The sequence below is a fragment of the Neofelis nebulosa genome, chromosome 3, assembly GCF_028018385.1.
Source record: "Neofelis nebulosa isolate mNeoNeb1 chromosome 3, mNeoNeb1.pri, whole genome shotgun sequence".
Lineage (NCBI taxonomy): Eukaryota > Metazoa > Chordata > Mammalia > Carnivora > Felidae > Neofelis > Neofelis nebulosa.
Window position 1 is genome coordinate 7,290,619 of NC_080784.1, and position 20,390 is coordinate 7,311,008.

At 45.8% G+C, this 20,390-nt stretch overlaps 1 protein-coding gene, 2 long non-coding RNA genes and 1 other non-coding gene across 5 annotated transcripts in view; 2 read left to right on the forward strand and 2 right to left on the reverse strand.

Moving 5' to 3' along the window:
- Positions 1–334: 334 nt before the first annotated feature.
- Positions 335–1,027, forward strand: LOC131506337 (uncharacterized). The gene is made up of 2 exons (XR_009258875.1): positions 335–482; positions 714–1,027. It is a non-coding gene; the product is annotated as an uncharacterized LOC131506337 (long non-coding RNA).
- A 4,429-nt stretch (positions 1,028–5,456) lies between these two features.
- Positions 5,457–12,859, reverse strand: LOC131506334 (uncharacterized). The gene is made up of 3 exons (XR_009258873.1): positions 12,722–12,859; positions 8,245–8,403; positions 5,457–5,866 (listed from the first exon to the last, which is right to left on the reverse strand). It is a non-coding gene; the product is annotated as an uncharacterized LOC131506334 (long non-coding RNA).
- TRNAQ-UUG (transfer RNA glutamine (anticodon UUG)) lies at positions 5,616–5,700 on the reverse strand. Its single transcript has one exon. It is a non-coding gene; the product is annotated as a tRNA-Gln (tRNA).
- A 93-nt stretch (positions 12,860–12,952) lies between the features above and the next one.
- AGPAT5 (1-acylglycerol-3-phosphate O-acyltransferase 5) overlaps positions 12,953–20,390 on the forward strand; it is a 60,244-nt gene continuing 52,806 nt past the window's right edge. The window contains exon 1 of one of the 2 annotated variants that reach the window (XR_009258872.1): positions 12,953–13,540. Coding sequence is in view for 1 of the 2 variants with exons in the window: in XM_058719864.1 (XP_058575847.1) it covers positions 13,322–13,540 (219 nt within the window). In the remaining variant the exon portion in view is untranslated. The remainder of the gene's footprint in view (positions 13,541–20,390) is intronic. The other variant, XM_058719864.1, reaches the window with a different exon arrangement.

The following is a 20,390-nucleotide window of genomic DNA, read 5'->3' on the forward strand; positions in this document are numbered from 1 at the left end:
AGTTGCCGTAGGGTTTATTGGTAGCAAAGTGAAATACACACACAGTACCACGTGTCAAGCTTGAGTATTTTGGGGAGAGACAAAATTAGAAAGGAAGAGTCTCATCTGAAGCATCAAGCCAACGATGAGTCATATCTAAGGCAGGAGGCCAGGAGAAACAGGTGGCTGGATGTTACAAGTTGCCACTTGTAAGACAGGATGAAAAGTGGATGTAGGTCAGGACAGCAGTTCGGTACTGAGCCTTCATTGCTCTGCTTGAGTGGGGCCAGCCACGGCTGCAGAGCAGGCTGGGCCAGGTCATAAAAGCCCCTGGAAGTCATAAAGAGGTGTGACTTCGTCCTTAGAAAAGAGAGGTCATTGAAGAGTTTTCAGAGGGAGAAGGGCAAGGTCAGGTTTGTTTCAGAAAGGTGGTGCTGGTGAGCTAGAGTGCCAGCACTGTATTCTAGCAGAAATAACATCCAGGGGCCAGTGGCAAGGACAGGGTAAGTCAAAAGGGATCTGGTAAAAGAAGGAATTGGAATAATGGAAGCCCAATGAAGAAACTGGCCAGTTGTAGAAGATACAGGGTGGGGTGTGCCTGGATGAAGTTGCGGGGGGCGGGGTGGGGGAAGTGGAGGGCTATTTCGAGTCTTTTAGCATCAAACTGAGTCAGGGAAGAGCAGGGTGGTAATGGTGCAGGCATGTTCTGCTGAGAACACTTAAAATTCTTGTAGCATTCCCAAGCTCAGATGTCAACAGGGCAGATAAAAAAAAAAAAAAAAAAAAAAAGTCTGCAGCTCAGAAGTCATCTGTAGATTTGAGGGCCATTAGCCAAACACAGAGATGAAATGGAGTCACTCAAGGACATCTAGACTGGCCAAGGCATGTAGGAGAGGCAAAGGCTGATCATAGCCAGCTTTCAAAAATGTTCCGTGAAGGACGGAACATCCTCAGAGGAGAGATGGCTTCAGAGCACATTCTCTGCTAAGACAAACACCAACAAGCATTTCAACCAACTGCAACGACTTGCAATAAATCCTGTAAGCGATGTGTGCTCAAGGGACTGTTGATGGATAAGCTGTCTGGGGAAGGAGGAGGAGAGGACAAGGGCTGGGGGATACTTTAGGCAGGGAGAAAACTGGAGCAAGTTCCCAATGGATGAGTTAGGGGGGAGAACATTCTAGCAGACATGAGAACACTTCTAAAATACTAAAGGAGCACACAGCACAGCTGTGTTGTGCTGAACGGAGAGAGAGCTGAAAGGAGCTTAGGTTAGGAGGTGTCCGAAACGCAGGCCAGGACCACACTGGAAAGAGCTTCAGCCTTGTCCCAAAGCACATGTACCCCAAAGAGATCTAAGGGTGTCTTAGCCAGGATGGTTCCGATACACGGAAGACAAACGTACTTAAAGCACATTAGGTAAAAGGGAGTCTATTACTAAGCATCAAGGATTCTTCCCTTTTCACTCCCTTTCTTGGGGTGCACGTGGGCTGTGGGCCTGCAGCATTATCATCCCTGCAGGGTTTTTTTTTTTTTTTTATCTAGTTCTCCCAAAGCATCAACATGTGTGCCATTTGGGTTTTCTGAGACACCAATTATGTCTGCGATTCGCCATGACTTCCATGCTCTGCTGCTCAGTTCTGTTTGGCTCACAATCTCGGTCTCTGATGGTCTGGGACATAGGTACCACGGGTCCCACACCAGGGGCTGAAGAGAGAGATTCCCTTTTACACACCTCATTCTACAGCTCTCACTTAGCAGGGACTCTGGGGAGCGCAGCCAAAGAAGGGCCCATGGATTAGGAGAGCACCCTTTACATATCAACACGGTGACAGCTTAACCGACTGAGCCACCCAGGCGCCCCTACGAGGCTCCTTAAATGTGGGGCCCTAACTGGGTTTGGACGAAGTGTGTGATGTGACAGCTCACGACTGGTAGACACAGCTAGGCGAGGGCTTCGGAACCCGTCTGACATGCAAACAGTTCTTTGCTGAGCACCCCAGGGAGCAGTGTGTCCAGAGAAGGCAGTTTGCCTGGATGAGCTACCCCGAGCCACCGGCCGTCCTGAGAAGTGTGGTAAGCAGCCCATGGTCTGCATCGAAGGAGTGCAGAGATTCACGAAGAAAACAACCACCTCGGTACTTACTGGTTTCTGGCCTTATCTTCCCGGCGAGAATTTCCTGGAGCAAAGACTAAGCTCGTGTTGAGGGAGGGCTAGTTAGGTTGCCGCAGAGCTCCGAGTTTTCTATGTGCCCTCAGGAGGCGGCTCGTGTGGGCTGGTGGGCCCCAGGCAGTACTTAATTTGGATTTTACTCCAAGATGGGAGTATGTTGAGCAGAGAAAGAAAAAAGGATCACCTGCCTGCTGTATTCATTATTAGGGCCGTCCTAACAAAGCATCACAGGCTAGGTAGCTTCTACAGAAATTTGTGAGGTCACACTTCTGGAGGCTGAGGCGTGTGGGCAACAGGGTAGTGGCATTGGTTCCGACACGGGGCTGTAAGGGGGGATCCGACCCAGGCCGCTCTCCTTTGCACAGAGGGCGTCTTTAGCCTATGTGTCTCTTCGCGTCACATTCCCTCTGTACATGGATCTCAATCCCAACCACCCCCCCCCCCTTTTTAAAGTTTTTGTTAATGTTTATTTTTGAGAAAGAGAGAGACACAGAATGCAAGAGGGGGAGGGACAGAGAGAGTCGGAAACACAGAATTTGAAGCAGACTCCAAACTCTGAGCTGTCAGCACAGAGCCCGACACGGGGCTTAAATCCACGAGCCATGAGATCATGACGTGAGCCAAAGTCGGATGCTTAACTGACTGAGCCACCCAGGTGCCCCTCATTTTCCCCTTCTCATATGGACACCAGTCCTAATGAATTAAGGCCCCCAAAGCACCTCATTTAAACTTGATTACCTCTGTACCTCTCCAAATGTCATATTCTGAGATTCTGGGGGTTAGGACTTCATCATATGAATTTCAAGGACACAATTCAAATATGATAAATAGGATTGTGAGGGATGAGAGTATTGGTAGAGAGATAAAATGGAGGCTATTACAGTGGCATAGCTAAGAAGGTGACCACCTGGGAGGAAGGTGGTCACTGAGAGGTAGAAAGGGAATGGGTTCTGGGTGTATTTTGATGCTGAAGCCAAGAGTTTACTGATGGATTGCATGCAGGATGGGGAAGAAGAATCAAGAAGGACTATGAAGGGGCGCCTGGGTGGCGCAGTCGGTTAAGCGTCCGACTTCAGCCAGGTCACGATCTCGCGGTCCGTGAGTTCGAGCCCCGCGTCAGGCTCTGGGCTGATGGCTCGGAGCCTGGAGCCCGTTTCCGATTCTGTGTCTCCCTCTCTCTGCCCCTCCCCCGTTCATGCTCTGTCTCTCTCTGTCCCAAAAATTAAAAAAAAAAAAAAAAAAAAAAAAAAAAAAGAAGGACTATGAAGAGTTAGCCAGTGATAAATTAAAACTGTGTCATACTCAGCTCCTTGCTGCCCCAGGATCTTTGCACTTACTGTTCCCTCAGCCTGAAATACTCTCATCTTAGATCTTCTCATCATTCCAATTTTAACTTAAATGTCTCCTCCTTGGAGAGGCATTTCTGGACCTTATCATGTACAATGATCACATCACGTTGTCTTAGCTCACTGCTTGCCCTTAGAATTCATTGATACACTATTCTTCATCTCTCACCACGGACCTGGAAGTAACACCTAGACAGGGATCTTACCTGCTTTGGTCAAGGCTGTGTGAGCAGTTCCTACATCAGAGCCTTGCAAACAAGCCTTCACTAACAGATTGAATCGGCGAATGGATAAGGACCTAGTGCCAACAGGTGAGCAACAGATAAATGTAGAGTAACCCGTACGTTTCTAGAGTGGAGGACTGGGCAGACAGCAGAAAAGAGAACCCACATGAACCTGGCTTTCACAGAGGTTTGCTTGCTCCTGTAACCACGGGGTTGAGAGTGGGTTTCGTTTGATTCAGTAGCTGGAGGTTTTCATCAAAGACTTGTCTATTTCTCTGCTGGGCATCAGCAACATCCCCAAACTGACCTTCCTTAACATGGCAAAGGGACTATGTACATGCAGGTGTCCCCCCAGTCAAATCACTAACTGGAAGAGAGAGAGGGGCATCTCATCTGGCAGCTCCTTTAGCAGAGTGGACAGGATTGTTTTCCACATTCCCCCAGTTGTCTTTGGGTCTCAGAAGCCCCCACGGGTTCATTCCTAAACCAATTTTTGTGGCCACACAAGTGGGGCTACTTTGTAATGGACCAATGGTTCATGAAACCTGTAGACAACTCTTAAAAAAAAATCAGTTTGGGGCACGTGGGTGGCTCAGTCGGTTGAGCGTCTTGACTTCAGCTCAGGTCATGACTCGGGGTTCGTGAGTTGGAGCCCCACATGCAGCTCACTGCTATCAGTGCAGAGTTGGCTTTGGATCCTCTGCCCACCCCCCACCCCCCCCATCTCCTGCTTCCACGTTCTCTTTCTCTCAAAAAATAAACCATTAAAAAATAAAAATAAATAGATCAGTTATACCTATTGATATTTACTGTATTGGAAATTTAAAACAAGAAACTTAAAAATATCTAGTTCCTTTAACAACACTTTTAAACCTGTTACATTTTAACGATATTTTCATGAAAAAAGATAGACTTTGAAAAGGAGATTTCATAAGAACAGTGGCCACAGTTTTACATGGTCTTTCAAGTCTCTTTGATGTCTGGCTTAGTTGCATACACCCGGCTTGTCTCCATTCATTCAGTTGCCATGGTTTTTTTGGTGGAGGCAAATGAAAAATATCCAGCCTCCACCAGATATGCAATTGGAAAAAGGACGGTTTGTATTGGCCTTTCCAGATAAGAAAGAATAGTCACATTATTACAGGAAAACCCAGCAACTGGTAGTTTCTTAGAAGTTACTAGCCACGTGGAGCTTACTATAGGATGTTTTTGTACCCTATAATATTAAAATCCTTTGCTCTGTCTTGCGCTCTGAAAGAACCCTTTACCCATGCAATGGCTTGGATGCCAAACACTGGCTTACAAATTATTGGTTCACCGACGTTTGCCTATCTTCCAGATAGGGACATAAAATACTGAAAAAGTCACTGTAGTGATTATCGCAGAATTTTTAAAAGTCTGAAGTATTGGGAACATGACAAACTCATGGGAGCAAACTTGAGCTTCCCAAAATTCTAATTTCATTTGAAAGCTCAAGTTTTATTATCAGCCATATCATCAGTTTTCCTTGAAGTGACACTTGGTTCATTTTTGAGAAAGTATCTTCCAGCATAATCATAGCTTATGTTATTCTTCCGAGTAAAAAAAAAAAAAAAAAAAAAAGATGTTCCATTAAAAAAAAAAAGTGGCTAGTTCAGTTCGAAAAAAAAGGTGTTTTTTTCCCATCCAGAGAACTATTGTACTTTGGTGAAATCACACGTGCTTCATAAATAACTCTCCATTTACTCACAAACAGTGTTAAAGTGTAAGGATTTAATAAGCTTGATTTTTTTTAAATTTTTTTTTTAATCTTTATTCACTTTTGAGAGGCAGAGCATGAGTGGGGGAGGGGCATAGAGAAAGGGGTGACATGGAATCTGAAGCAGGTTCCAGGGCTCTGAGCTGTCAGCGCAGAGCCCAACGCAGGGCTCGAACCCGCGAACCGCGAGATCACGACCTGAGCCAAAGTCAGGCGCTCAACTGACTGAGCCACCCAGGCGCCCCAATAAGCTTGGGATTTTGTTTTTTGCTTCATCAAGGACATTAAGTGAAATGAGTGTGTTTCTGCTGCGAGTCCGTGGTGATGGGCACGTGGGCACTCGCGTGCTTTGGTACCTTGGCTTGGATGCGTGCTAAGGTGCTACCAGGTTCACCCGAAGTCGTCCCTGAAAAGTCAACACAGTGAGAAAGGCGAATCAGGATACAGTACCATCGTGAAACATTTCACCTGGAGACACCTGGATGTGTCCCGGGGGAGCTTCAGGGGTTCAAGGTCCCCACTTCAGACACCACTTCTTGACACCTGCTAATTTTGGCCCATCCCCAGAGCACAGGTGGGGTCAACTTCCCCCCAAATGGCACCTTCGTTGGGGATTGGATCCGCTCAAAAATCTTCATGTGAAGAGGGGAACAGGGCCATGGATGGACAAACATCCACTAAGAGACAGAGGTAAACAACTAGAAAGTTTTTATAGCTCTAACTTCTAGGTGAGAAGTCAGGACTTGGGACAGCGGCGAAAGAGATTTCCAGATTTCATCTAACATTAAAAAAAGAAAAAGTACTGTGTAGGTCTTTTGGAACAAGGTTGCCTTGTTTTAGTTTTACAAGTAAAAACACAGGATTGCATGGTAGCTGACTAATAGAGACCAAGCGTTGGGCTAACAAGTTTAGGTTGTTCGTGAATAGAAGGTATTCTCGTTGGAGATCTGCTATCACTCACTCGGAGATCTTCTATCCCTTTCTAAGGGCACTACACCCAGATCAGCACCCTCTGTTACCACCCAGGAGGGTCTATTTACAGTATAACCGATTCGGTTACAGCTTTCATGACACTCCACACCTGAGCTCATGTGGATTCAATTTGGGTGTTCCTCAAGGCCCTCAGTGACACTCTAACATCTCACAGCATTCAGGGTGAATATTCTGTAGTTTGTAGCATAAATATAATTGCTTACTTAACTCTGCTGTCAGATTACTTTGTGGAGATTCTAAGATCTCTTGAGAATCTATACTTAAGGAGGATTGTCTTAGGATCATCCCAGATAAAATCTCCTCTATCTGAATATTATAAACGTATTGTCTTCTATTTTTTCTAGTATGCTCCTGTTTTTAATTTGTTAACATTTTTATGTTTAAATCCCATCTGGTTTTTATTTTGGTGTTAGCTGTCATGTTTGTTTACATTCTTCCAAAACATGAACACTAGTATCAACATTTTTTGACTAATTCTTTGTTTCAAAACCCACTTTCAAAAAATTCAAAATACACAGTACATGGGTTTCTCAACTCTTCATTTTGCTCACCTGAACCTTCTATTTCTTCACTAGTAAAATACTATGACTGTATTTTAGAGCACGTTGTGGTACCTACTGGAGAAATCCACCCTAGCATGTTTCTATTGCTGCTATAGCAAATTACCATAGTAGCTGAAGTAATGTCGTATCTTGGAGATCATAAGTCCAAAATTGGGCCTCACTGGATTAAAGTCAAGGTGTCAGCAGGCCTGTTTCCTTCTGGTTTCTGGGAAGGGATCTGTTCTGCAGCCTTCCTCCATCTTCAAAGCCAGCAAACAGGCTGAATCAGCCTGAGCTCCTTGTCTGCCTCCCTCTTTCCCTTTGTAAGGGCCCTGGTGATTACGTGGAACCCACCTGGATAGGTAGCCCAGGACTCTCTCAAGGTTAGCTGATTGGTAATCCTAACTCCAACAGAGTCCCAAATTCTCTTTTGCCATATGAATTAACTTACTCACAAGTTCAAGTTGGGATCTTTGGATAGCCATCATTCTGTCTGCCATTCAGTATTCCTCCTTTAAAAAAATTTCTCGAGCTGTTTTCTTTCATGAGTTTTCGAATGGATTTGCCAAGATCCCACTATACTCTATCTTGTTCCTTCACACCTCCTCTCAAAACAACAACAAAAAATCTCGAGTTTTAGTGAACATATATTAAAGTCAAGGTGTGAGGTTGAGCATTTTATTCATCGTAACGATGATAAAAACCCCACTTCCATTTATGTCAGAGGAGCAACTATTACTTCTCTTGCTGTATGTAAAAAATACGGTTTTCATAATCGAAAGGTATACTCTATTTGCAGATACATGATACAGTTACATAATGTTACTTTTCTGGATATTTTATTTTTGTGATCCACCGGCTATTTTTGCGGGTTTTTTTTTTCACTCTAAACAAATACCCATGTTCAAATCTAATTTTGTTTTTGTAACCTGTGTTTTTTTAAAAGGCTCCCACACCACCAGCTAAGTTCCACGCCCCACGGGACTGTTTCCATCTGTAGGCGAAATGAAATTCCACCTGGTTACACAAGCCTGAAACTTGGAAGGCATCGTTCACTCCTCCCTTTCTCATTTATCACCACCAGTCAATTAACTCCTGTGGATCACACCTCTTAGCTACCTCTTACAAAAGATCACCTCTTGGCTTTTTATTTGCCCACGTAATAAGGAAATCCCAGCTCCTCCCCTCCCCGAACAGACACCTCACAAGGGTCACAACCTCAGGGCCTTTACCTGTTCTCCATCTTTACCTTTGAATCCAAGCAGAGTGGGTGGAATATACAATTAGCAGTGGCTACGTATTTGTGGAATCAGTATTTCTTTGTAAAAACTTGCAACAATCAAGTCCAGTTGAACTTCATCTGTGCTTGCTTCCCTGCCCCAGAGATAATCACGGCCATCAGTGGTTTCTAGACATTTGCATGTAGAAATATACGGTTTTAGTTTTTACTGAAATGGGATAATAACTGCACATGTTATTCAGCAACTTACTTTTCCCACCTAATGTCTTGGAGATCTAGGACAGTTCATTTGGATCTCTTTGTTCCTTTTTATCTACAGCATAGTATTCTACTTGGTCATCTCTGTGAATTCATGTAATCATTCTACTATGGACATTCATTTAATTAGATGTGTTGACTCAAAGGGTATCTGTCCAGGTTTACTAGATACTGTCAAATTTCCCTCCAACAATGCTGTACCTGAGGAATTAGCTTCTTGTTCTCCATACATGATCACTAACAAAGTCTAAGCCCACACTATTTCTAGCTAGGAGTCTAGCACATCTCCCAACTGCTTCCAATCTACTTTCCACACTGCCTAGAACAACTTTTTTTTAAAATCAAGTCTAATGTCACTTCCCTCTTTAAAACCTTTTAATAGCTTTCCAGATCCTTTAAGATAACATCTAGAATCCTTTGCATCTCCTAAGTTCTGCTGTCATGTGGTTCTTGCCTATCTGTCCTTTCCAGACTCAACCGCTATCATGTCTCCTTCCCTCGCCCACTTTCTCCACCAACAGTTCTCAAACTATTCCACGGGATGACCCTGAGAGTCTGTAAAGATGTGTTCATGAGTAGTTTTAAAGGAATGTGACTTTCGGATGCTTAACTTTCCTAAAGCTGGTCTATGAAGACTCCTGGAAGGCCAGACCCACCTTGCGTGTCATGATGGCTCCACCCACCTGGCCCACCTCCAATCTTACTATATGGTACTACAGGGAGGTGGAAAGGTGTAACTTGAGGATGGTAAAAGACAATTTAAACTTTCTTTTAATGAAGGCATCATTAAGGCACGCATTGCCAATAAAACTTTACTTTTATTTGCAATTATTACCAGATTTTGTGACACACACTGATTACACTGTATGATGCTAACAAAAGTAAGAGCTCAATCCAGAAGGAATTTTTACTCTTAGATACCTGAGATAAGACTGGCAAAAGACTTTGAGTCTTAAGAAGATATTCCAGGGGCGCCTGGGTGGCGCAGTCGGTTAAGCGTCCGACTTCAGCCAGGTCACGATCTCGTGGTCCGTGAGTTCGAGCCCCGCGTCAGGCTCTGGGCTGATGGCTCAGAGCCTGGAGCCTGTTTCCGATTCTGTGTCTCCCTCTCTCTCTGCCCCTCCCCCAGTTCATGCTCTGTCTCTCTCTGTCCCAAAAATAAATAAAAAACGTTGAAAAAAAAAATTAAAAAAAAAAAAAGAAGATATTCCATAAAGTCAGATTCTGTGATAGAAGTAAGTGGAATGAAATATGTTTTCAAGGAGAAAAAGAAAGGATCACTATAAAATCCTAATGAGTAAAAATCTTAAGTATTTAAATAAATGATGATGGATAATAAATCCCCATGGTATTCATAATCCACTCAGACCATTTAAAAGATTTCTGTAATCACTTTAAAATGTTGGGGGCTCCTGGGTGGCCCTGTCGGTTAAAGGTTGGCCTCTTGGTTTGGGTTCAGGTCATGATCTCGCGGTCCGTGAGGACAAGTCCCAAGTCAGGCCGTGTGGTGGCTGCATGGAGCCTGCTTGGGATTCTCATCCTTCCTCTCCCTGTGCCCCTCCCCCACATGCACGTGCACTCCCTCAAAATAAATGTTAAAAGAAATAAAGTGTAACTCATCAGAACTTATTTTGTAACTAAACCTATGATAAAAACAACTTTAGCTATTAACTGTAAAATGTGTGAGGGAAATACGTTTCTTTTAGGGGGCATCCAGACAATTTTTTAAAAGTGTGGCCCATTCCATTGCTCCACACGGGGCTTTTCAGAGCTTGAGGGCACTGCACACTCTTTTTGGGGGGGCAGGGAGGGGCAGAAGGAGAGAATCTTTTTTTTTTTTAAGTTTATTTTTGAGAGAGAGCACACATGTGCACAGAGTGGGGGGACAGAGGATCCCAAGCGGGCTCCGTGCTGACTGCAGAGAGCCTCATGGGAGCCTTGAACCCACCAACCATGGGATCGTGAGCTGAGCTAAAATCGGACGCTTAGCCAAGTGAGCCACCCAAGGGCCCCAGACACTGCACGCTCTTATTTCAGTCGTTTAGGTACAGCGTCCTCACGCAGGAGGCTCCTCCTCTCCAGCTGCAGCCTAGCTAACTCCACTGTTCAGCTTCATCATAAGCGTCACTGTTCGCGAAGGCTTCTTTGTCCCCAGACTAAATAAAATCTCCTTAATCTCTTGCCCTATCCGAATATCCTGTTTGCAAACACCTGGTCCCACACGTAAGCCCTCACTCAACCTTGGCACCAGGAAGGCCTACACAGAACCGGTCTTTTCACTGTTGTTTGTATCCCAGGGGCAGTGTCTGCAGGCTAGGGTAGCTGTGCTTCTCGAAAAAAACCATTTTTCTAGAGTAGTACAAAAGGAAGTCAGATTGCAAGGAATTAAAAAAAAACGTACAGGGGCGCCTGGGTGGCTGCGTGAGTTGAGCGTCCGACTTCGGCTCATGTCATGATCTCCCCGGGTTGTGAGTTCCGGGCCTGTGACGGGTTCTGTGCTGACAGCTCGGAGCCTGGAGCCTGCTTCGGATTCTGTGTCGCCTTCTCTCTCTGCCCCTCCCCAAATAAAAAAAAAATGTACAAAGTGAGAAGCAGAAGCAGAGGATGTGGGTTGATTACAGCTTGGGGGAGGGGGGTTTGCTAGTAGCCAAAAGGGAAAGTGAATCTGCCAACTGTTAGAAGAGAGAAGAGCACACCAGCCGTCACAAGGTAGGGAGGGGCTGGGTTTCGACACGAACGGGAAAGAGAGGCTCAGCTCTCAAGAGTCTCCATGCCAAAACACCGCACAGAGCTTTACGACCAGTGACCAACAGTAACTGGGGCGTAATTCACAGAAATAACGCATTTACATACGTCCACTAATTACTGACTCCATATACACAGATCGAAATGTGAACGCCGAGCCTGTTTTACCTCTTCATACATTTTTCTAATTGTAGGGATGTCTGGTCTCCATCAAAGGAAGCAGGAGCGGCACTGGGTTTGCACATTATCCATGCCCATGACTCTTTCCCTCCAAAAAGAAATCTAGTTCCTCTCACAGTACAAGCCATTACTTTCCATAGAAAGAGAGGGGAAACCCTGCAAAGTCTTCCTTTTGTGTAACGCTTCCTGTTGGCAGTATACTTGTCCAAATACTTGGTGCCTTGAGAACTCTCTGCCCACCTGGCTTCCTCTCCTAAGATAACCATCTACCAATCATCGTACAGATGATTGTCAATCATGTACAGATAGTCAGAGAAAGGAGCCACTGTCCTGGCCCGGATTCCAATTTTCCATTAAAATCCCTCCCTGCATAAAGGTACCTCACTGGCTTCCAAGAAGAGAAAAACAAAGCAAAATTTTATCATTTAAAGCCCTTGGAATTCTTTTGAAGTGCAACTCTCCCTGGAAAGAGTTACATTTTAAACCTTTTGTAGTGAAGCCAAAGACAGTAGAAGGATCCAGAAGTTCTCTGGATCTGTTTTTACATGAATAAAAATGCCCTGCCTCCGCAGGCTTTTGTGAAGGTCACCCAAGTAGGTCAGTACTTTACATATTCTTTGTGCACAGTCCTGGTACTTTTTAAGTACTACACAAAATGAGGCTCTCTCTCTCTCTCTCTATATATATACCCTGGCCCTGGCCCTGGGGTGGGGGGGGGGGGGGGTGAAGCAAGCGTGAATTGGAAAGGTCTGATCCAAGCGTGTAAGAACCTCCCGAAGAGGCCGGCCAGCGGTGCGTTAACGTGTAATTATCATCATTATTGTGATGGAAGGAGGAGGCCTGACTCCGCACCACGCCAGCGGAAGGAAGGGAGTCCTGTGCACTTGCTGGGGAGAAGGGGAAGCATCGGAGAAGGCGGAGGGTGTGGGAGCCGCCCTGAGATTGAAACCATCTCGCTAAGCCTAGCCGGGGACAGATAACCCCGGGCGGAGCTTTGATGGCGCTAACCGCTCCAGTTCCGTCTTTCTGGCCTTCCCAAACCAAGCTTAACAAATATTTGCTGAAGGCATGAGTCCCCTTGACTGGAGACCGCAGAGTCTGCAACGCAGGAGATACACAGCGCGTCATCTGTGCACCCCGAGTAAGGGGACGGACGTCTCGGCTTAACGGGCGCATCCCGGGGACCTAGGGGCCCTCAGAGCATGCGAGCTGCAGGTGGGGCATGCCCTCAAAGCAACCCGGGCCCAGACTCCAACGGAGGGCGCACACGACCGCCCGGGTCCCCTCTCCTGGCCGCACCCACCTTCACCCCACTGGCCTGGCAACCGCCACCTTCCTTCCCGCTTCTGCAGCGAGGCCGAGCTTTGAGGCATGCGCGGCGGCACAGCCTGACGGTCCGCGCGTCCGGTCGGCAGAAGCGCTTCAACCGTCAGCGCGCTCGACCAATCAGAGCATGTGTTAATTTCACGGAATCCCGCCCCCTGGGGGGGACTATGGCAACGGGAGGCCAATCAGGCGGCGTGTTGTTGCCGCGGAGCCCCGCCCCCAATAGGGGTACGGGGTGACGGGCGCGGGTCATGGGGTGTAAACGCTTCTGAGCTGCTGAACCTCGGAGGACCGCCGCATCCCCTTGCCCCGCGGCGGTCATCAGCGCGCGCGGCCCCCGCACTCGGCCGCTCACCCACCGTCCCGCGGCGGCGCGGCCCATGCGGCTGGGGGCGGAGGCCGGCGCGGGCGCGGGCTGGGCGTCTCAGGTGCTGCCGGCGGCCCGGAGAGGTGAGGGGGCGGCGGCGGGGCCCGCCCCGGCCCGGTGATTGGCCGCTGGCCGAGGGTAGCTGGGCGGCCTGGAGGCGCCCCGGGCGGGGAGCAGCCGGCAAAGCCTTCGGCGCGCGGAGCCGGGAAGATGCTGCTGTCCCTGGTGCTCCACATGTACTCGATGCGCTGCGTGCTGCCGGCCGCGGTGCTCCTGGGCACGGCCCCCACCTACGTGCTGGCCTGGGGGGCCTGGCGGCTGCTCTCCGCCTTCCTGCCCTCCCACTTCTACCAGGCGGTGGACGATCGGCTCTACTGCGTCTATCAGAGCATGGTGCTCTTCTTCTTCGAGAACTACACCGGCGTGCAGGTGAGGCTCTGCCCGCGCTCGGCGCCCGTCGGCCGCACCTGCCTCCTCCCGCCTCTCCACCTGGGTTCTCGGCTCGGAACGTTCCAACCGGCGCCCCGCCCCCCACCCGGGGGACTTTAGGATCGTTCGGGTCTGCCAGGCAGATCCGGCGCCAGAAACACGTGCCGTCACCTCGTCCTCCCACCGCGAGGGGAGTCTCACGGTCTTATGTAGGCTTTGGCCCCATGCTTCTTTGCAGATACCCTAAGATCGCTAGGATCTTGGAGTGATTGTAGTTCTGTTGTTCGCAGGCTACCCCTGCGAGTGGGTACCCCCAGGTTTTGTAACTGTCTGTCTCGGGGCTTCGCGGAGTCGATGCAGATGGACGTTTAAGTAGGGCAAGCAGTTGACAGTTTTTGGCGTTTGGTCTAAGAAGGTTGGTAATGTTTGAGGTCAAAAGTGCGCTGTGAAAAGCCGGAGACCTTGTGTTGAAACGGGTTGGTGTTACTATCTGGACAGCAAGTACAACTTTTTTTTTTTTTCTTTTTTTGCGTTCTTTCCCAGTGTGAATGAAAGCTGGACGAGGAAATTAATAATTTGTTACTGTAGAAGCCCTACGGTACTTAAAATTCTGGCCAACTTACACTAGGTTTAAATGTGCGGCTCATTTTTTTCTCTGATGACTTCGCTTCTGTTACTTGGTGGAGATTGGATCTTTAGATTAAAATTTGTGGGGGGGGGATGGATAAGACCCTCTTTGGTTTTATTTCAAGCCTCTTTTACAAAAATAACATCTGCGAGTTTTCCTTTTATTTCCCAGTTGGGACAAAAGAGCTTGATTCTTGGTTATGCCTTATGTCCATCCCGTTCTTCCTCTCCACCCCTCCCTCCCGTGGTCAGGCTTCGGGTGGAGGGAGTGCCCTGGTATGGTTTTGTCTTTTATGCCGTTTCCCCACCCTCCCCCCCAGAGCAGCTGTTTTCACCCGGTTGTCGACCAGCTCCTATTTTCAGTTTGCAGTTGCACTGCTGTGGATCCCTGATGACTGGGAGTTTGCCCCAGTTGGAGGTTGTTTGGGGGAAGGGAAGTAGGAGAAGCCAGGGCCTACATTTAAACCAGTGTCTGTAAGTGCTTCCTAGGAGAGAAAGATTGCTCTTCCAGATCATGGCTTCCTCTTCGTTGACTTTTAAAGTGGGCTTCATTTAACATTTTCAGGAGTTCGGGTCAATCATTAACCCCCTGTGCTCTTACTTCGCCACATTGGTTTAAACGGGTGGCTTCATCATGATTAAATCTTTAACTTCACATCACTTGACAGCCGGCCTGGGCTAGGATGAAGACAGAACCTAGGACAAAATGCCTTACCTTTTAGAAAAATGGTGCTTCCTGTGGTGGATCATTGTGTTTTTGTTCAGAGAATAGAGCATGCAGTGCAATGTGTAATATACCAGTGACATACTGCGTGCTTAGCAAGTTTCCCATTTTAAAAATGGCTGCAAAATTTCAGAGTTCCTAAATTGTGTGGCTCACCTCATACCTTGTTCAGTGTGGGCTTCCAGTTTAAGGTTTTTTTTTTTTTTTTAAATGTTTATTTATTTAGAGAGAGACAGAAAGAGAGATGATGAGTGGGGGAGAGGGGAGAGAATCCCGAGCGGGCTCCACGCTGTCAGCACAGAGCCCGACTCGGGCTCAAACTCACCAAGCACCATGAGATCATGACCTGAGCTGAAACCAAGATTCAAATATTTAACCGACTGAGCCACCCAGGCACCCCTGGCAATCAGCAGTTTGATCTCTGTATTTATGGGTCTGTTTCTTTTGTGTTTTGTTTTTTAGATGACACATGTAAAGTGAAGCCATTTGGCATTTGTTTTTCTTTATGTGATTTATTTCATTTTGTGTAAAACCCTTTGCATCTATCCATGTTGCCCCAAATGCCAAGATCATTTCTTTTTATGGCTGAGTAATAATCCAGTGTGTGTATGTGTGTGTGGCACATCTTTACACATTTGTCTATGAATGCTTCCATATCTTGGCTGTTATAAACAAAGCTAGAATAAACATCAGGGTGCATATCGTGTCTTTGTGATTAGCGTTTTCATTTTCTTTGGGTAAATACCCAGTAGCGGAATGACTGGATCAGATCGTATTTGTGTTTTTAACTTTTGGAGGAATCCCCATACTGTTTTCCACGGTGGCTGCACCACTTTGCATTCCCACCAACAGTGTGTGAGGGTTCCCTTTTCTCCACATCCTCGCCAAAACTTTTTATTGTCTTTTTGATACTAGCCATTCTGACAGGTGTAATGTGATATCTCGTTATGGTTTTGATTTGCATTTTCATGTTAATTAGCGGTGTTGAGCATAAATTAGAATGTTTTTAAATGGCACTTTAATGGTTTTTATTCTGGATTTAAAAAAGAAATGGTTCATGGTAGCGTAACAATATTTTTTTATGCATAGGAGTTTTAGGCTGAAGGAACGGAAGTCCATGAAATTCATGATTTGTGCTTGGCAGGTAAACCTATTTCAGCAGGTATACTTGAACGTTCCATTGGATTCTAGGTAAATGTCTGTTCTTCCTATTTCTACTACTTTCTTTTCATATGCATTTTTTTTTTTAATTTCTTTTTTGACAGAGGGAGTGCATGAGCAGGGGAGGGGGCAGAGGAGGAGAAGGAGAATCTTACGGAGGCTCTACGCTCAGTCAGAGCCTGACACCGGGGCTTGATCCCATGACCCTGGGATCATATCTGAGCCAAAATCAGGAGTTGGACGCTTAACTGACTGAGCCACCCAGACACCCCTCCCGTGCGGTTTTGACACAGGAGAACATTTCAATCACTGTTGCTAAAGTTACTGTTTATAACTATTTATCCTTTTAGGTTCTCCTAGAATCTTTTTAGTACTGAGATTCAACTGGGTACCTTCACCATTTACTTTGCAATAAGCAGTAGGGTTTTTAGTTTCAGGGCACCTGGGTGACTCAGTTGGTTAAACATCTTGACTTCAGCTCAGGTCATGATCTCACAATCCGTGGGTTTGAGCTCTGTGTCAGGGTCTGTGCTGACAACTCAGAGCCTGGAGCCTGCTTCAGATTGTCTCTCTGTGTCTCTGTCTGTGTCCCTGCCCTGCTCTCTCTCTCTCTCTTTCTCTCTCTCTAAAAAATAAACATTAAAAAAAATTTAAAGGATTCTAAAAGTTTCGTATATCTCTCAATTTGAGACTCACTGAAAATCAATACACACTTCTTTATCATTTTGAGGGGCACCGATTCAAATAATTATATTTCTTTTCTGTTGCTGCCATAACAAATCACCTCAAATTTAGTGGCTTAAAACAAGAGAAATTTAATCTCACAGTTCTAGAGGCCAAATGTCTGAAATCGGAGTGTTTGCTGGTTTACACTCCCTCCTGAAGCTCTGTGGCAGCGTCATTTCTTTGGCTGTTCCACATTCAGTGGCTGTTGGCATTCCTTGACTTGTGGCCATGTAAGTCCACAGTCTGCCTCCTCTTCTGTCTCAAGTGTCCCTCTGCCTTCTCTTCTAAGGACACTTGTCATGGGTTTAGGGCCCACGCAGATAATCCAGGATGAGCTCCTCAGCTCAGATCCATTGACTTAATCTCAAATGCAAAGACTGTTTTCCTGAGTAAGGTCACGCTCACAGGTTACAGGCATAAGACACGGACAGTCTTTTGTGGGGTCAGCATTCAGCCCGCTAAGTAACTCAATTCTGCTTATTCTTAGAGCTGGAGTTCAAGAGAAACTTGGGAAGCTAAAAAGAAAGTGGGGAATACCGGCAGAGGCAGTGGTGAGGACTCAGGGGTTGGAAGGTGATGTGATTACTGTAGTCTGGAGTTTCTGTCCTAGGGTGCTGTCCTGAATGTTGAGATTCCTGCATAATCAGTAATTGTGATAGTTATGGCAGATGATGAAAAATGCAAACATGTTGTTTTGGAAGCTGTTAAAAGTTCATGTACTTTTTTTCTAAATGTCAGAATTCTCTTGTCATTATTTTCAAAAACAATTCTACTCTTTCCCCTCCTTCCAGTGGAATGCACTAAACACTGTTCATTGATATTGGCAGGACAAAAATATCTAGAGATACAATACACGTCTCCTAATCAACATCTAATAAACAGTTGAGTCAAATTTTTTTCCTGCTTAAATCATTTTGTACCACTCAGAATTTACTTTAAAATGTTTTACATTAATAGCCCTATCTTCTAATTTCCTTTTCCTCAAATGCTAACGTGATCTATTGTAACAACAAAATGTGGACTTTGAGATACAAAAAATTTAGTTTTTCAACTGACCTACTTCAAGTACAAAATAGTCCAAAAAACACTGGAAAGAAGATAGAACATTTATGCCTAAGATTTTGATTTTTTTTTTAAATGTGCTCAGTTAGAATACTCTTAAATAAATCTCTGATAATGCATACCTTTAATGAAAACATTATTTTGAGTTCCTCAGGAACAACCAAAGCTTTCCTATGCTAGGTATGGTCTCTAAGACCATTTATAACTGGTTCTGTCTGTAGCTAATCTATTAGAATGAAACATGTTTATTTAGAACAAGAGAAGGGCCTTTATGAGTCGGCCTCCTTTTTATTGCATCTGGATGCTGTCTGCATTTCTGCTAAAACATTGCCCAGAGACGTCTTGAATAGCAGTCGTCCTAAAGAGGATATAAATATTTTGTATCCTTGATTTCCTTTTTCTCTATTCATCATCCACGTGAAGACCTTAAAAGACCTTAGATTACTTCCTTCAGTGTAGCGGGTGTAAGGGAGCTGGCCAGATGGGCTTGTGCTTAGGCATTTGCTTGTTCAAGAATGACACCAGCCTTTCAGAGAGGAAATTAAACATTGCCCAAATCAAATATGATGTTAGTCTAACACATTTGAAGTCTGGCTAGGGAATAGACTTCTAAGAAAATCTTAGAGAAATGTAATTAGAGCCGTGCTTTTATACTTTCTATAAATAAAGCCCCCCCATTGAGCAAACAAGTTATTTTAGGTTGCATTGGTGTAAGATTTCTTTTAATGTCTTTTTTCTATTTTAAATCACAGATACAATAAAATACTGAAACACTGATACAGTAGTTTGAGAAAGTTAAAGTTCCCTCCACCCACACACACCTTTCCCAAGTATGCAACAATTTGGTGTGTAACTTTAGATTTCTTCTCATTAAATAAATGTAAATTGTGGGAAGACTCCCCCAATGAATTAACCTTTTGGATGTTTTTGTTTGTTTTGTTTTGTAGTGTTTACTTATTTTAGAGACAGAAAGAGAGTGCAGGGGAGGGGCAGAGAGAGAGGGAGACCCAGCATCTGAAGCAGACTCCGCACTGTCAGCACAGAGCCCCACACCGAGCTCGAACTGACAAACCATGAGATCATGATCTGACCCAAAGTTGGGTGCTTAATGACTGAGCCACCCAGGCACCCTTGGATGGGTTTTGTAGTAGCACTGTATATGCCTGTGACCCCTGGGGACACCTCTGTGCTGTTACGATGAGGAAAAGAAAAGTATGAATCTAAAGATCCAGTTTACTTTCCCTCTTTTGTGAATTTGTCTGAATTTGTGGAGCTGAATGAACTGAGAGCTGACTCTTCCTAAATGAAATCACAAGTTTATTTTTACTTTGATATTTTCTCTTTTTTTTTTTTATTTAAAATTTTTTTAATGTTCATTTTTGAGAGAGAGCGTGAGGAGGGGAGGAGCAGAGAGAGAGGAAGACACAGAATCCGAAAACAGGCTCCAGGCTCTGAGCCATCAGCATAGAGCCCCACGTGGGGCTCGAACCCATGACCCACAAGACCATGACCTAAGCTGAAGTCGGACACTTAATCAACTGAGCCACCCAGGCGCCCTGATATTTTCTCATTTTATTATGGTTTCTTAAACACAGGTTTAATACAACCCCAAACTAAGTAGTAACTTCTAAGGAGTCCCCAGAAACTATCCTTCCTTCCTTCCTTCTTCCTTCCTTCCTTCCTTCCTTCCTTCCTTCCTTCCTTCCTTCCTTCCTTTCTCCTTCCTTCCTTCCTTCCTTCCTTCCTTCCTTCCTTCCTTCCTTCCTTTCTCCTTCCTTCCTTTCTCCTTCCTTCCTTCCTTCCTTCCTTCCTTCCTTCCTTCCTTTCTTTTCCTTCCTTCCTTCCTTCCTTCCTTCCTTCCTTCCTTCCTTCCTTCCTTCCTTCCTTCCTTCCCTCATACATACAGTACTGGAGTGTGCACCCTGTTCCAGTCCTGTGCTGGGTGCTAACGGGTAGGTGGGGAAACTGGAGACAAGATCCCTCCCCTCATGGAGCTCACCCTCTGGTGAGACACAAGCAGTAGCAACAGAATTACAATGTACCCTGCTCTATGAGATTGAGACTAGTGCGTGGAGGGCAGGGGGCTGGGGAAGTTTGCCCAAGCAAGTGACATTTGCACAGAGCTCTGACAAAGGGCTGGTGTGGGAGGGTTTGTAGTAATCCCGGCGAGAGATGGTGGTCAGAGTAATGGGCAGAGTGGACATGGAAAGAATGGAAAGAACCCTGGATCCATCTTCAAGGTAGCTGGGGCCTTGTGACTGGAGGTGAAGGAGAAAGGAGAGGAAGGGGTTCCTAACAACTTGGCATTTCGTGAGTGCTGACTGTGTGCCTGGTGTTGTGCTACCATCGGCCTGCCACCCTTACAAGGTAGGCGCCTTCTTCCCCTTTACCCTGGGGAACAGAGCACAAAGAGTTCACATGTGTGGTAGCTGAGGCAGGATTCCGTATATGGCACTCTGGCTTCAGGATCCATTTTCTGAAGATGCTTTGCCAGGTGGTGTGGTTATGTTGCTTGGAACGAGAATCCCACTCTCGATTTATTCGTGCCAG